The following is a 15,242-nucleotide window of genomic DNA, read 5'->3' on the forward strand; positions in this document are numbered from 1 at the left end:
TCACTTTAAGACAAGTCGGTTCATTTGGTATTTTCTAAGTAGGTAAAAGGCATACAAAAATACTTTAATCTGGATCGATCAAAACCTGATATTTTGTTTCAATAATATACAAAAACATATATACAACTATATTATGAATAATATAAAAATCTTTCAAAAAGAGTGGGACTTGCTTCCTACAGCCACTTTATTGAGTGTTATGATTTCTCGCATTCTTGTCATAGCAGTGGTCTGTTTATATTCATTAATAATGTCTCTGGTTACACTCTTTTGTTCCAACCAACAAGGAAAGGAGAAGTAAAACCAAATAAAAGAGCAAGAAAGAAGATGAAAATGGTTTTTCATCTAACCAATTTCATTGGTTACCCTTTATTTCAATAGTCAATAGATATTCTAATAACTTTGCAACTACATGTTGAAACATGTACGTTCAGTTTTGGTTTCGTTTATTTGTGTTCTGTTCTTTGTTTTACCTGCTGATTTCCTACTTAGTTTCCTTGGTTCTTAATTAGTTAACAACTGTTCTGTTTCAGTCATTCATCCTCAGTTTCCTGTGTTTCGTCGCCTGGTATCGTCTATGTTAACACGATCTCCTGAGTGTTGTGTTTTAGAATATTAAAGACAGTTTTTTTAATCCATCTCTTTCGTCATGCAAATTACTATAGCCACACTGTGACACATGTCAACTAACTCTCATTAGAGTATTAGTAGACTTTTGGTTAGGGTTCGGGTAAGTAGAAAAAGTTGACGTAGTTGCAAAGTTACTGATAGTCAGTAGAATGTCTGTTGGGGAGCATCAAAATAAAGTGTTAGCAGATCTTAAACAGACAGTTTACTAATACTCTAATGACTGCTGGTTGACATGGAGTTGCAAAGTTTCTTATAGTTAGTAGAATGTCTAAAGTGGACTACTGAAATGGTAATGCTGGCCTTGCCAAATCATCATCTATGTAATCTTTTTTACAGGCAACATTTGATTTTTCAGCTGTATTTTCCTCTCTGCTGCTCGTCTCTCGACCCATCTTGATCAGGGTTTGATTCAGTGGAAGTAAGCGTATATTGATGGCAGCTCTGTGCTTTATCACAGTCAAGGTTGCGGCTCCTGGCAAACACACACATCAGTCATCACACAGAGCTGCCACACACGGACATCAATCTAACCGGCCAGCAGCCAGCGCTGAGAAGAGCTCCATCACGGCCAAATACAGCAGAGCGTTTCACACAAACTCCGCACAACTCCGTTCCATCTTTAAATGGGTAAAGCAGTTTGGCAGTTCATTTGATTTCGTTTTTCTTACGAGCACTGACAGCTCAAGTATATTTCTGGCTCTTTCCACAAACAGGGTACACACTGGTGTTCTGCTACATGTTCATTTATTTAATATATGTATTTAATATAACTATTTTTTGAAGAAGAAGAAGAAGAAATAAAAGGAAAAATCCTATGTTCTTGAGAAATAGATATGCTAGATCTGTATTTTTTTTTTTTCAAAATGCGAGAGGAATGATGATAAAGGCTCTATGAAAAAAACTTTAAATAACATACAATTTTATTCAAAGAGGACTGGAAATGAATAATAGTGAAATATTTGTCTGCTTATATGTGGGAAACCTACTTGTGTTGGGCCCGAGCTATTTCTAAATGCTTCCATGTAAGCATATGGTCATGTTTAGTGTGGTATTAGTAAGATGACAGAATATACAAACACGGAATGTAATCAACTAAGGAAACTAACAAGGGCTCAAAGAAGACTAAACTAAAAGGGTAAACATGAAACCAAGACACATGAACAAAAAACACAACTAAACTCAGCATAGCCCTGACATAACTCCCCCTCTCACAAGGCACATCCTCGCGCTGCGCAGTAATGTCCAACGTGGAGAAAGGGGCTTAATAGGAGGAAGAGTTGCTGGTGACGGACAGGACACAGGAGGAGCCAGCAGAGAGGAACACCATAGCGGAGTTAAAGGACGGAGGAGCCAGGGTGGACCCTTGATAGTTCAACTGACTGAGGCGGAGCTGGTGACTGAGGAGACCCCTGCAAAGCCGTGAGGACGACGGACCATGGCAGAATCGCAGGCCTGGAAGTCCAAGGTGATGCCGCCAACTAAAGAGGCCGAGGCGATGACGTGGGCCTGGCAGAGCGGGGTGAGACTGGAGGGAGCGAGGAACAAGGCGGAGCCAGAAGAAAAGAGGAACCGGTGGAGCCAAAGAGGTGGAGGGCTGAGATGCTGAGTCCTGCAGGGAGGGAGCCCCAGTGGAGCCAGAGTGATGTTGGACCATGGCAGAGTTGAGGTGGCTCAGAGCCAAGGTGGAGACGGAGGAACGAAGGGAGCCAAAGGGGTGGAGTGCTGAGATACAGCCAGAGGCACAAAGGGAGCCTGGTGAAGCCCGAGCGATGTCAGACCACAACAGAGCTGAAGAAGCGCAGAGCCAGCGTGGACTCAATGGACTGACAGGCTGAGGTGGACTGGATGGGGATTGGATGGAACCAGTGCTGAAGGAGATAACATAATAAATATATCCCTTGGAGTGGATACTGGGGTGTGAAAGCGGGTGAAAGCTGGCTCCGCTGGGAAGTTAATGAGCCAGTGCTCCTAAACTGGCTCGGGAGTGGACTGCCCCCACAACACATACTCCAGGATGGACCTGATGGCCTCCGGAAGGAGGAGACTTCTGGCTCTAGCTCTGGGATGGACATCTTGGCTGGCTCTGGCTCAGAGATGGGAGGTGGCTCTCACATATTCTTCCAGATGACTATTTTCACATGCAATCCAAATGTCATTGCAAAAGACGTTATCAAATTAAATATTATGGCAAAATGCAAAACCATTCATTTAAAAAAAGTGATTATATCTATAGAACCAATATATTTTACGTTTATTGCAAAATATGCATATATGCACAAATATTTAAGTATTTTGAAAGCATAGGGATTACATCATTGGCAGTGCTTCATGGGAGTGGGCGGAGCTAATGGAACAATTCATGTACCGCAATCCTCTGATTGGCAAAATCTTCTGCACAGCATCATGGATAATGTAGTTTTTTCAAATTAAACTGTTAAACAATTGTTTTAAAAATGATGGCTTCAGCAAAAGCGTACACCATCAGTTAACAACCTTGGGACTCACAGTAGGTCCGTCTTTAAAGGTTAAGTTATCATTAAAAATCAATTTCCCTTTGGAGAAAATGAATTGAGTTTTTACTTCTGGAACCTGACTGTTGTGCTTTGACTGCAATTTTAACTGAAATTCGACAGCATTCTTCAAGTTTAACCATTCGTCCCTGTACCAAAGTTTTAACTGTTCTTACAATAGTTTCCTTTAATTAAAAAATACTGCTTATGTTACCTTTATTTTGTTCATGGAATAAATGAATAGCAGCTGACTGTGAATAAAGCATGCACTGACATCTGTAAATGAACATTTCTGCTTCGGTTTGATCAGGGATAAATGAATGGTGTGTGCCCAGTGACATCACATCCAGAGAGGAAGCAAATCATGTCCAAAAATAAACAGATCATATAATATTTATTTTGCCCCCCTGAGGTGGATGATAAAGAGCTTCTGAAGATAAAGCACTGACCATTTGTTAAAAAGGAGAAAGAGTTTCAAGTTTTCATAGAAAGTGCATCCTAACAGTCATAACATGAAACATACACGATAAATGATAAAGAAACATCCGCAGGTCTCCACTGAGCATGTTATCTTTCAGGAATAAAAGGGGTGTTTTTTACCGTGCCATAATTTGATGGGTTTATGATATGACTGGGGAAGGAAACAGACCTAATAACTCCCCCTGGGGCTCCTGACACCATCCGCACTCCCATAAACAGGAAACCACGCAGATTAGAATTGCAGTCTGGGTAGCAAACACACACACAGAGGGCACAAACTGTCTAGACATGTTTTTTTTTAAACTTGGGGTTCAGGACAATCAGGTCAAGTATTTCTGCAAGTGAAGCAATACATGCATATAAACACACGTGCAGCTGTGGAGGCGCACACACACACACACACAGTCAAACGTATGAACAAAAGATGCAATTTGCCTTTGCAGTGGAGCAATACCCCTTTGTTTAAACCCCTTTAGAGGATCTTCAGATATCGCACATCTGCACCACTGCAACAGTCCACAGTGAAGTCACATATCGCTAATGACACAGTGACACACATAGGCAAAAACCAAAGGGAACAGAATGCAAGTCATCTTAAAAATTCAATGCTCAAAACAGAGCTTCATGACCAAACAGCCATTGTATTCGTATATGTAGTATCCGGCTCTGGGAATATTGCGTTAATTATTATTATTGTTTCATGTTGAAAGCATAAAAATGAGACATTGAAAATGAAATAATAGAAAAGCAAGAATTCAGCATGTTTTTTTGTTTTTATGTTCAAGGGTAGAAAATGGACACTGGGGGGACGAGAATGAAACGCCCCTTTCCACTGATTGGTCAACCAAAGATCAAACCGTGTCATCATCAGTTGCTCCTCAGTTCCACGCAACAGAATAATAGTCAGCTGCTACAGATTTTAATATTAAATTCAGCTTGTCACTGGGGCAGTATCCACAAAGGGACATCTTTGTAGCGTATTTACCCATAATAAATGCTGGAGGCGTAACAGGTCCAGCGCTTGCCCACTTGACAAATAGAAACAGGATTGAAAGTGTCATTATGACACGGCTCTAAAACCCACAGCTGATGGAGATGGACGAATACGCTCCGTTTGCTCAGACCTAATTAAAATTACAGAGGAGTCAAGCTCAGGATGAGGGGTCAGAAACAACTTCACCCATACGACACCGCAAACAGAGAGGAGAGCGTAAGTCAGAGCCATAACCACAAGATGATTCAATTCTAATGAACGCTTGTGGCTCAGCCGTGCCATATGGAGAAAAATGCACATCAAGTTCAAGGTTGTTGTTTTTGTGTGTCAATACCACCATATGTACAAACATACAGAGAAATCGAAATACCGTTTCTCTTCTCTCTCATCAAGTCATTGCACTATCAATAATAACACACTCAAGAGAGTTTTGTTGATGAATAACAAACGTCTGTTTAAAGGAATATTTTGAGTTTGCTTACAACTTAATATTATTTACAACTTATTATCTTTGTACAGCATCTGTTACAATATTATGTCTCAGTTTGTAAAGAAGAGAAAATGTGTTTACAGTGATGCAGTTGAAGCAGGTAAATGTTTAAAAGCTTCCTTTGTTGTTCAAGCATTTATATAATACATCCCGTTCTCTCTGCGAAGGCGTTAAAAAATGGCATCCAAAGTCACTATTAAGAAACCTTTAGCATCAATGCACAGACGCGAAGGGCATGGGAATTTTATTGTCATGAAATTATATATTTTGGTATAATTTTCTCACTATGACATATATGATAGGGTATGATTTTGAGTTTGAACAGGGAAATGCACGTGACGTGAAACACTACAGCTAATAAATCTGATATCAATCAGCCTGTACTGTGACCGGTAGAGTTCTCAGTGAATCTCTCCACAGTTCCAGAGGCGTTGATGGCAGTAAATCAGGAGTGTGTGTGTGTGTGTGTTTTGTGATGGTGTTTAAGTGTGTGATGACAGCCTCTAACAGCACCCTTGCTGAGATTTACTGCATCAAACCGGTGTCTTTTTCATTAGAGACTGTGAGCAGCACCTGATTACGAGAATCCACCATAAATTCCGTGCTGAGATTGCCAGTAGCCATGTTTCCATCCACCAATTTTTATGTGCATTTTGGGATATCGGATTGAAAAATGCTAAATGGAAACACTAATATAAAAAACAAACAAACAAATGCACTCAATTGAGGCAGATATTTTTTTTTATCAAATAAGAAGACATGCGCATAAACTACAGATTTTCTGTCCTCTAAAGGTCACTAGAGGCCTATTCAAAACTTTGATGATGCCAAGTTTGAGTGTGGAATCTTGGGACATGTTTACATCACAGCCGGTGAAAATAGAAAGAAATCATGTTCATGGATGTGATTATTAACGTTACTGTAGTGTGAAGCAGAGCAGGAGCGAGTGTTGTGGAGCTGAACGAGGAGCTGGAGCGATTGATCAACACACGCCTCACGAGCAGCGGGACTTTTATTATGACACAGTCGCCGGCGCCGCTGCCGCTTTTCCGGTCATGAGTATGAGGAAACGCAGCTCTGTTTATCATATTAGATACATTTGAGAGTGTTGAAAATGATGTTATAACGTTACTCTTTGCGTTCGCTCGGCGGCTGCTGTGAGACACTGTTACACACTGCAGTAAGATAGAGCGATTTTACAATATCAGATTAAATGCTGGATGGATTTATCAACGTTTTGTATGATGGAGAAAATGCTGTATTACTGTTAATAAAAATAAAGCTGCATCTGATTATGCTATGTTAGCTCTTTGACAAAATAGTGTTTTTCTCTGAGGCACGGTGAAGCATGAGACTCGCAAAAAATAAAGAAAATTAGATTTAAACAATAAGACTAAATGTGTTGAGCTATATAACAATAATTAGTTTTCTGTCTATAAATGTAACCAAACAGATGTTCCTTTGTCTATTAAAACATGTAAATATTAAAGCATCTTTGGTGCTCCATGGTTTCTACTAAATAAACCGGAAACCGAGGTTATGACGCCATTGACAGGCGACTCCTCACACGTCCTGCAGCCTTGGTTAAAATTGCAATTTTCTCACGATTTACAAATAGTTGGAAACATTTGGGATATTGTAAGTACTCAAGTGAACAAAATATATAACACTGGCCTGGTGGCTTTTTTGATATTGTACTGCAAAAATATTACATATTGCACCTTTAATTGGGTCAAATATGGACAAACTCAACCGTTGGGTTAAAAATCTAACCCAAATTTTGAGTTTTTTAGAGTGACATGTACGTTAAACGGATACTAGTTTAAATTTCTATAGTAGGTATATTATAGTATATACTGTAGTATGTATATTGCATAATTTCAACTGCATTGATGACAACCAGAAAGTTTCTACAACATACTGGTTAAAAACAACCCAAGTTGGGTTGAAAATGGACAAACCCAGCAAATTTTTTTTTTTTTAACCCAGTGGTTGGGTTAAATGTTTGCCCAACCTGCTGGGTTTGTCCATTTTCAACACAACTTGGGTTGTTTTTAACCCAGTATGTTTCAGGGTGTAGTGTTGCTGTAGTCCTTTAAAAGGCACTTTTACTCAGCAGTTACTCTGAACTGTTCTCTTGGGTTCAGCGCTTTCCTGAAGGGCAAATGCTAAAGACATTTCAGTAATTCTTCTAAGAACAGAACAAACAAGACTGTGTGAAAAGTAATTTTCTTTCCTGCGTTATTAACAGGTCTAACATACTGTTGAGAGAGCAATCCGTTTGTGTTTCCATTCTCAATAGCAGTTGCTGCCGTCTCTGCTCACGGACGCTCAGAAATCTCGATGTAGATCAGCTGAGCCGTGAATCCATGAGACGGATCACTCCTTCTAGCAGAGAGGGGAAAATGCAGACTACATCACTCTCTGAAAAATCAGCTGGTGTCTATAATTTAATCAACAGGTTTCTGAAGGTAGACATGCTTTCCTCATACTGCCGTCTGGCCAACACAAACAATCCTATAGACTCGAGTCTTTCCTATGGGTTGGACTGAGGAAATGATTTAAAACGTTTCTACGACTTCCTCTGCTGAGAGACTGTCACATCAGAACTCTCTCTGGACGCATTAACTCACACAGGAAGGAGCGGGCTTCGGACATGACATAAAAAGAAAATATGGAAACCATAAACATGCATGCTTTGGAACAGTTTCCAAACCTCTTATTTCCATACCATGCTGAGCTTGGCACACATGTAACTTTAACGAGGGATTTCAAGATGTCTTGACTTTAGAGTTAAAAAGAAACTACATCTGCATAAATACAGCTCTGGGGGTATCTGCAATGAAAACAGTGGTAAAAATGGTACATTAACTGGTTTTATTCAAGTAAAAATATTATTCAGCATAGTTTAACCTATATACATTGATTTTTATGGGTTAACTTAGGTGGAAATTGCTCTTTAACGATTTCAGGTTACATTTACTCATGTTTATGACATTGCAATGGATTTCTTAAATTGTTTGTGCTTTATCTGTAATATTTTATTCTCAAACTGCCAAACGAATGACACAAACTACATGCTTATAGTGATTTCTGGAGACTTCACTGCCATTCTTCAGCAACAGTACAAGACAATTTAGCCCAACTTTATATTAAATGTCTTTACATACACTCTAAAAACAACCCAAATTGGGTTGAAAATGGACAAACCCAGTGATTGGGTTGTTTCAACCGTATCCCTCCTCAACAGCAGCACAAGTGTTTTGCAATACAGCATCAAGTGCACTTACAATGTTTTATGTAAGAACATAATAGGTAAAGACACCTAATATGAAGTGAACCGAACATGTGTAAAACAACTGTACAGTCAGTATTTACACTTGAAACTGAAGTACTGTTAGAGATCTGGGATCTCAGTCTGGGATCAAAGGAAATTACTCTGTGGTTGTCTTCATGTGTGCTCATCGTAAATACGATCGCTCTTACAACTGACCATCCTATACAGCAACATTCATCTTCCCAGCGAAGCATATGAAAGATGTCTCCCGGTTAACTTTTAATAATGTTTCATACTCCGAGGACAACAGAGAGAGGAAGCATGATGGTAGAAGAAAGAGAAAATATTGGATCACACACTCTAAACCGACTTTCCTTTCATCTGTTTCTTTTTGGCTCCTCAGACGAGCAGAACACATATCAGCCTATAAAACACTTCCATAAGAGAAGCCCTGACAATTACGGCAGGATGTTCAGCGCTGAATTGATTAACATCAAACGCTGCCTTCTAAAAGGAATGAATCCACTGTTTAAAACGCTCTGTCACATGACTTACGGCAGAGCTTCAACCCTTTGAGCTCCACATGGAAAGTGTTGCATCACAGACGGCCCATTTTACTACCTAACTGTGGTTTGGATGCTGTGACGGGACTCAGGATGAGCTCTTTTGATTTGAGTTTGGCACCGCACTAATGATGACACCTCAATCATTTCTGTGCATCTGAATCTCAACATTGAGCATCATGTTACAGCGCTGACCTGTACCAAACATTAAGATCCTTCACAGAGTTCAGTGCACGAGAGAATGTGGACAGCATGGGAAACGACCTTCAGAGCTGCTAGACTGCGGTTTCTCTCAGATCCAGTCTTTTCTTAATGGGGTCCATGTGGAAGAGATTTGGGATAAGTCTGGCATGTTGAGAATTGAGAGGATCTAGCCTTGTTTACCAGGACCAGCCAGATATCCCAACAGACACAGGTCTCTCCTATTCACACAAAAAACTGAACATTTACTCATTTGGTTTGCTTATTCTTCTTCTTTACTGATTATATTAGTCTTCTAAAGCCATAAAATGCCCTGTACGTCTTTATTCACTGATGCTTTGCTGTAAAGTCAAATCTCATTCTCCTTACAGATATTCAAAACTACACAAATAATAAAAGCTGCTTAAGGGGAATATTGTCTGAGAATAACATTTCAAACATTGGTCTTGGTAACACTTTATTTTTCAGTGTCTTTGTTACACATGTTGCATGTGTTTAACTTCAGTAAATGATGAATAATTACATGCAACTAACACTAAACCTACCCTAACACTGCACTCTATAAATGCTGGGTTAAAAACAACCCAGGTTGGGTTGAAAATGGACAAACCAAGCGATTGGGTTGTTTTGACCCAGTGGTTGGGTTAAATGTTTGCCCAACCTGCTGAGCAGTTTTATTTAACTCAACTATTGTTTAAAAATTACTATATGGCTGGATTAAAATCCCAAAGTATGTTTGAAATAAGCAATTTAATAAATGTTTATTGTTTAATTATTATTCATTGAGCTTATTAATAAATGTTCATTTCCAACATACTTTGGGTTCATTTTAAGCAAGAAATACAGTAATTTTTAAACAATAGTTGGGTTAAATAAAACTACCCAGCATGTTGGGCAAACATTTAACCCAATCGCTGGGTTTGTCCATTTTCAACCCAATTTGGGCTGTTTTTAACCCAGCATTTTTTGGAGTGTATAGTAAGTACATGTTGTTTATTGATATTACTCAGTACTTAAGTTTATTTTAGGGATGTGTTCGAATCTGAATACTGTGTTCAGAAAGCCCTAATATACCATGTCCTAATATATAATGGGAGGAAAATATATATATTCAATGCTTTTGTGTTTTCTCACAATTGTATAGTTGGGTAATTATACACTCTAAAAAATGCTGGGTTAAAAACAACCCAAGTTGGGTTGAAAATGGAAAAACCCATGATTGGGTTGTTTTGACCCAGCGTTGGGTTAAATATTTGCCCAACCTGCTGGGTTGTTTTATTTAACCCAAATATTGTTCAAAATTACTGTATTGCTCACTTAAAATGAACCCAAATTATGTTGGAAATTATTAATGTTTAATAAATTGACATTTATTAATAAGTTGAGATTGAATAATAATCAAAATTTAACATTTATTAAATTGTTTATCAATAAATGTTCACCTTTTGATTATTATTGTTGCTTCTAGTAATTATGTGTCTGTTTTTTAATTTCCAACATACTTTAGGTTCATTTTAAGTGAGCAATACAGTCATTTATAAACAATAGCTGAGTTAAATAAAACTACCCAGCACGTTGGGCAAACATTTAACCCAACCGCTGGGGTTAAAAATAACCCAATCGCTGGGTTTGTCCATTTTCAACCCAACTTGGGTTGTTTTTAACCCAGCATTTTTTAGAGTGTATTGTATATCATTTGCAGGCATCAGCTGGGATATTAAAATCGCTTTTGAATGGTTGAATTCCCTTTTGAATTCGTGATCATGTGTGACATGAGGGTGAATAAATCGCGACGAGAGCTTCATGCCTTTAAAGCCAGATTTGACCAAATGCAGTTGGTCTCCAGACCACTTCCTGCCTTGAAAATACTGCCTTTTTTTCCACTAAATTTCCACTTCTTAGAGACAAACATTTGTCCTCGTGTGCTGGCCCGTACACTTGTTCTCCGGCTCTCAGGCTCTTTGATCTGCCGGTTGAGAGATGCTGATCTTACAGGGTTGGTGGTAGCAGAGTGTTTGGATCTAGGCTGAGGACGATCTTTTGAACTTGCTGAGACCTCCTCTGTGTCCTCCAGAAAACCCACATGCTCCAGTGTGATTACTAAATTCAGAAACTTTATAACTATTTCATGGCGGCATCATGGGATACTGTGACTGTAATGTCTCTCCAGAGGATTTCTCATTAAAGCACATATTGATGAAAATCTCCATTTGAATGATTTGCTACTTTGTTAAACCATATCATTTTCTTCATACAGAACATTTACTGAAATCAAACTGAAAACAACCTTTTCAAAAATCGTTGCAATTATGGCATCACAACCCTGAAGTTATTAACATATGACGGCCCACATTTACATATCACATCTCTTCAATATACAGAAACAGTTTACTTTCACATGGGTTACCCAATCATAATAACAGACGTCATTTACATATCAAAGTCTTAGAGGTGCCTTAGCAAAATACCCTCTGTGATTGTCCAGGTCTGAGAGAGGACGGGAAAAACAAAACATTTGGGGCCAGACTTACTACAAAGGGCAAATTAGCGATGGAGTGGAAAGTTCTGCGATGATCTACTGATGAAGTGCAAATTAAAAAACACAGACACAGCCGCTCATTTCCATAATGACCAATGCAATCTACCGAGAGCAGCTATCACAAGCACTAAATGTGTTAAGACATGCTTTTTTGGGTGTTAAATAATGGCGCAAACACCAGAAAATTGATGAGCACAAACATTAATAAATCACATTACACGATTCATTTAAATCCTCTCCTCCCATAAATGTTTCGTCTGAAAGGGAAACTCCTACAAACGCGTATGCAATACAGTCAGACGCAAAGAAATGTTTAGACTGCGTGTCTTTAGTAAATCCCGACTGTAGTATTTTTAACACCAAAAGCGGGTTTGCGCTGATGCAAGCTGTTCGTAAATTTGTCCTATATGCACAAAAACCTGTATGACATTAAAACTGTGTGTGTGTGAGAGTGTGTGAAGACACTTCAGGCTCATTGTGTTTTACAGAAAGAGAAAGCCACAAAGCCACCTACACACGATTCTATATTCACAACATCATAACACGCTTTGGGCTGGTGTACAGTAGTCGTGTCTCCTGTATTGTGTGTGTGTGTGTGTGTGTGTGTGTGTATCTCCCAGCAGACTCACTCTCCCACACACACACCGCATATAATAGGCCCTTGTGAGAAGAGCAGAACAGTGCACATCTCGGACAGGCTGTTCTTGTCAAGCCCACCTCCTCCAAGAACACAACATACGTCCATCTGTTAAACCCATTACAGCAGGCCAGAGCCGCACAACAAGAACTCTGTCATTTCCTCCTCCTGCGTCCCTGGAGTTTCAGCCGCGTGTCTGCGAGGTGAATCACAGCGCCGATCGCTCTGTCGATGCGTCAGGCCGCCATTTAAAACAACCTACTTTCAGATATGACTGACAGGTGCACAAGAAACATGAAGATGACACTGAACAAAGAACGCTCTCACATTACACCAGGAGAGGATGAAACGCTGCTCAACAAATGAGTCACAGCTTTCAGATAATCAAACATACCTACACTAATAGTCACAGGACTGGACACATCTGCTCATTCTGACTGTTTCCACATCTTAGAATAAATCAAATAAAACAAAAATCGGTGAATAATGCAGTCACGTGAATGAAAGCTGTCTTATATTTGAGCTAGATTCCAGCTTTGTTTAGATTACTTTATTTTTTAAAGGGTTAGTTCACCCAAAAATGAATTTCTGTCATTAATTCCTCTCCCTCATGTCGTTCCACACCCGTAAGACCTTCGTTCATCTTCAGAACACAAATTAAGATATTTTTGATGAAATCCGAGAGGTATATGACTCAATGTCTATAATCAACACTTTCAAGGTCCAGAAAGGAAGTAAAGACATCATTAAAACAGTCATGTGACTGCAGTGGATCAACCGTAATGTGATGAAGAGACGAGAATACTTTTTGTGCGCAAAAACAAACAAAAATAACATCTTTATTCAACAATCTCTTCTCTTCGGTGTCATTCTCATACGTTGTTTACGTCCAGCGCTTCCAGGTTCATCGTCAGAACGCCGACTCTTTATTGGCCGGTTCCTGCATCAGCATTATACGTATGTGTTGTGCTGATCACGTGACCAGCTTTGGCCAATACTGAGCCGACATTCGGACGTAAACATGGAAGGATGCGTAAGATAATGACATGGAAGAGAAGAGATTGTGGAATAAAGTCATGATTGTTGTTTTGTTTTTGCGCACAAAAAGTATTTTAAGTACATTAAGGTTGAACCACTGCAGTCACATGACTGTTTTAATGATGTCTTTACTTCCTTTCTGGACCTTGAAAGTGTTGATTATAGATATTGAGTCATAAACCTCTCAGATTTCATCAAAAATATCTTAATTTGTGTTCTGAAGATGAACGAAGGTCTTACGGGTGTGGAACGACATGAGGAATTAATGACAGACAGTCATTTTTGGGTTTAAAAACGTAATATAATCTAATTACAAGTATTGTTTGGAATCTGAGTAAGTACTTGTATTTATATTATATTATATTTTAAAATGCTCCAAATCAGATTACAGTTATGGATTACATGATTACATATTATTCACACAATGGCAGCAAATTGTTCATAATTGATTGATCTCCCTGATTCTTCTTCTTCTTTCGTTTTTAATTCAAGTCATGATGTTGATGAACAAAGAATGGAACATTTTCTCGTAGTTTTTTCTCATTTATTTATATGGTACACAACAATCCCATTCAAAATGAGGTAGGTCAAAAGTCATCTAAATGTAGTCCAAATAAATCTAATAGATTCTGTGATTAACTATAATTTCTGTCATGCAATTTGTAATGAGAATAAAATCCTCATATGCTGCAAGACACAATTACTGACAGACGTTTAAACTCTCTTTTGGACAAATTAAGGCTGGCCTTTTAAAACACTTTTTAAGTTCTGAAACAAGGTCTAATAATTGAAACAGCAGAAATGGTCTCTGGAAATGTGCACTGAATGGTGTTCGGGATACAGGCACACGTTTGTAACAGAAATCCTTTTTGTAGACATTTTAGACGTGAACGAGCCATGAGGTGCTTGTGTGTCGATGATACGTTTTTATTTCCCATGAATCAAGCATGTAATTCCCGCCTTTGGAACTGCTGACTGGCTGGACGGGAGTGTGAAAGTGAGGGCTGCTGGGTAATAGACCCCTGACGGCCTCGGCCACCTCAAGCTGAAATATACGGCAAGAGAACGCTAAAGAGCTTTACAGCCAATGCAATATTCCTTTTACAGAGTTTTTCTGCGCAACAGATTCTAACAGAATGTGCTCTTCCATCTTCTGATCTATCATGAAATATCATCAGACTGAAAAGGACGTGTTACGGATAAGATAATACCGTTCTACCATTTCTTAGGCTATTACGTGACACGTGTAATAAATGCTAGATAAATGTTACAATGTGGTCAGCTGGCACAAAGATGAAGGATATTCAAATACAAACCAGGCTTTATATACAGACTGTTGTATGTTTATCTGTTAGTTCCCATCCTTTTCTAACAATGCTGATATTCATGGGAAATGCCCTTAAACATTGAAATGATGCTCCGATAAAGATATCGCTTTCCTGTTCGGACATGGCAAACTTTTTTTTTTTTTTTCACAAATGACCTGACCTAAAGAAGGACAGATGCAGGTAAAAGCACACTCTCAGCTGATCTCTTTCTCACTGTCTGTCTGTTTGTTTGGCTTGTTTAGTGCATATCTACGGAGCCTCTGTACAAATCACAATAGTTAAGGAAAAGCAGAGCCAGTTGGTGGAAAAATGACATTGTTATTGTGACTTGTTATCATGAACTTATTTAACATTCAATACACGTGCATGAAGTGTAAAACAAGAAGGGCACAGCCTTATGAAAAAAGAAAGCATGTGAACATCGTGGTTACTCGCATTCCTCTTGGCTTGTCAGTATCGCTGTATTTTCACGACGGCGCTTAAAACATCTCCCAGTTTCAGACGTCAAGACACAGAACTGTGTTTGAAATGAAGTTTTTTGTGTGGTATTCTTTC

At 38.9% G+C, this 15,242-nt stretch overlaps 1 protein-coding gene across 8 annotated transcripts in view; it reads right to left on the bottom strand.

Moving 5' to 3' along the window:
* lama2 (laminin, alpha 2) overlaps window positions 1-15,242 on the bottom strand; it is a 167,209-nt gene that overhangs the window by 144,586 nt on the left and 7,381 nt on the right. Inside the window, exon 1 of one of the 8 annotated variants that reach the window (XM_067384970.1) lies at window positions 7,367-7,412. The exons of the other annotated variants lie outside the window; for them this stretch is intronic. Within the exon in view, the coding sequence (XP_067241071.1) occupies window positions 7,367-7,397 (31 nt within the window). The 5' untranslated portion in view covers window positions 7,398-7,412. Of the gene's footprint in view, window positions 1-7,366; window positions 7,413-15,242 lie in introns of those variants that run through there. 8 annotated transcript variants of the gene reach the window in all.

Source organism: Chanodichthys erythropterus, chromosome 4, assembly GCF_024489055.1.
Source record: "Chanodichthys erythropterus isolate Z2021 chromosome 4, ASM2448905v1, whole genome shotgun sequence".
Taxonomy (NCBI): Eukaryota; Metazoa; Chordata; class Actinopteri; order Cypriniformes; family Xenocyprididae; genus Chanodichthys; species Chanodichthys erythropterus.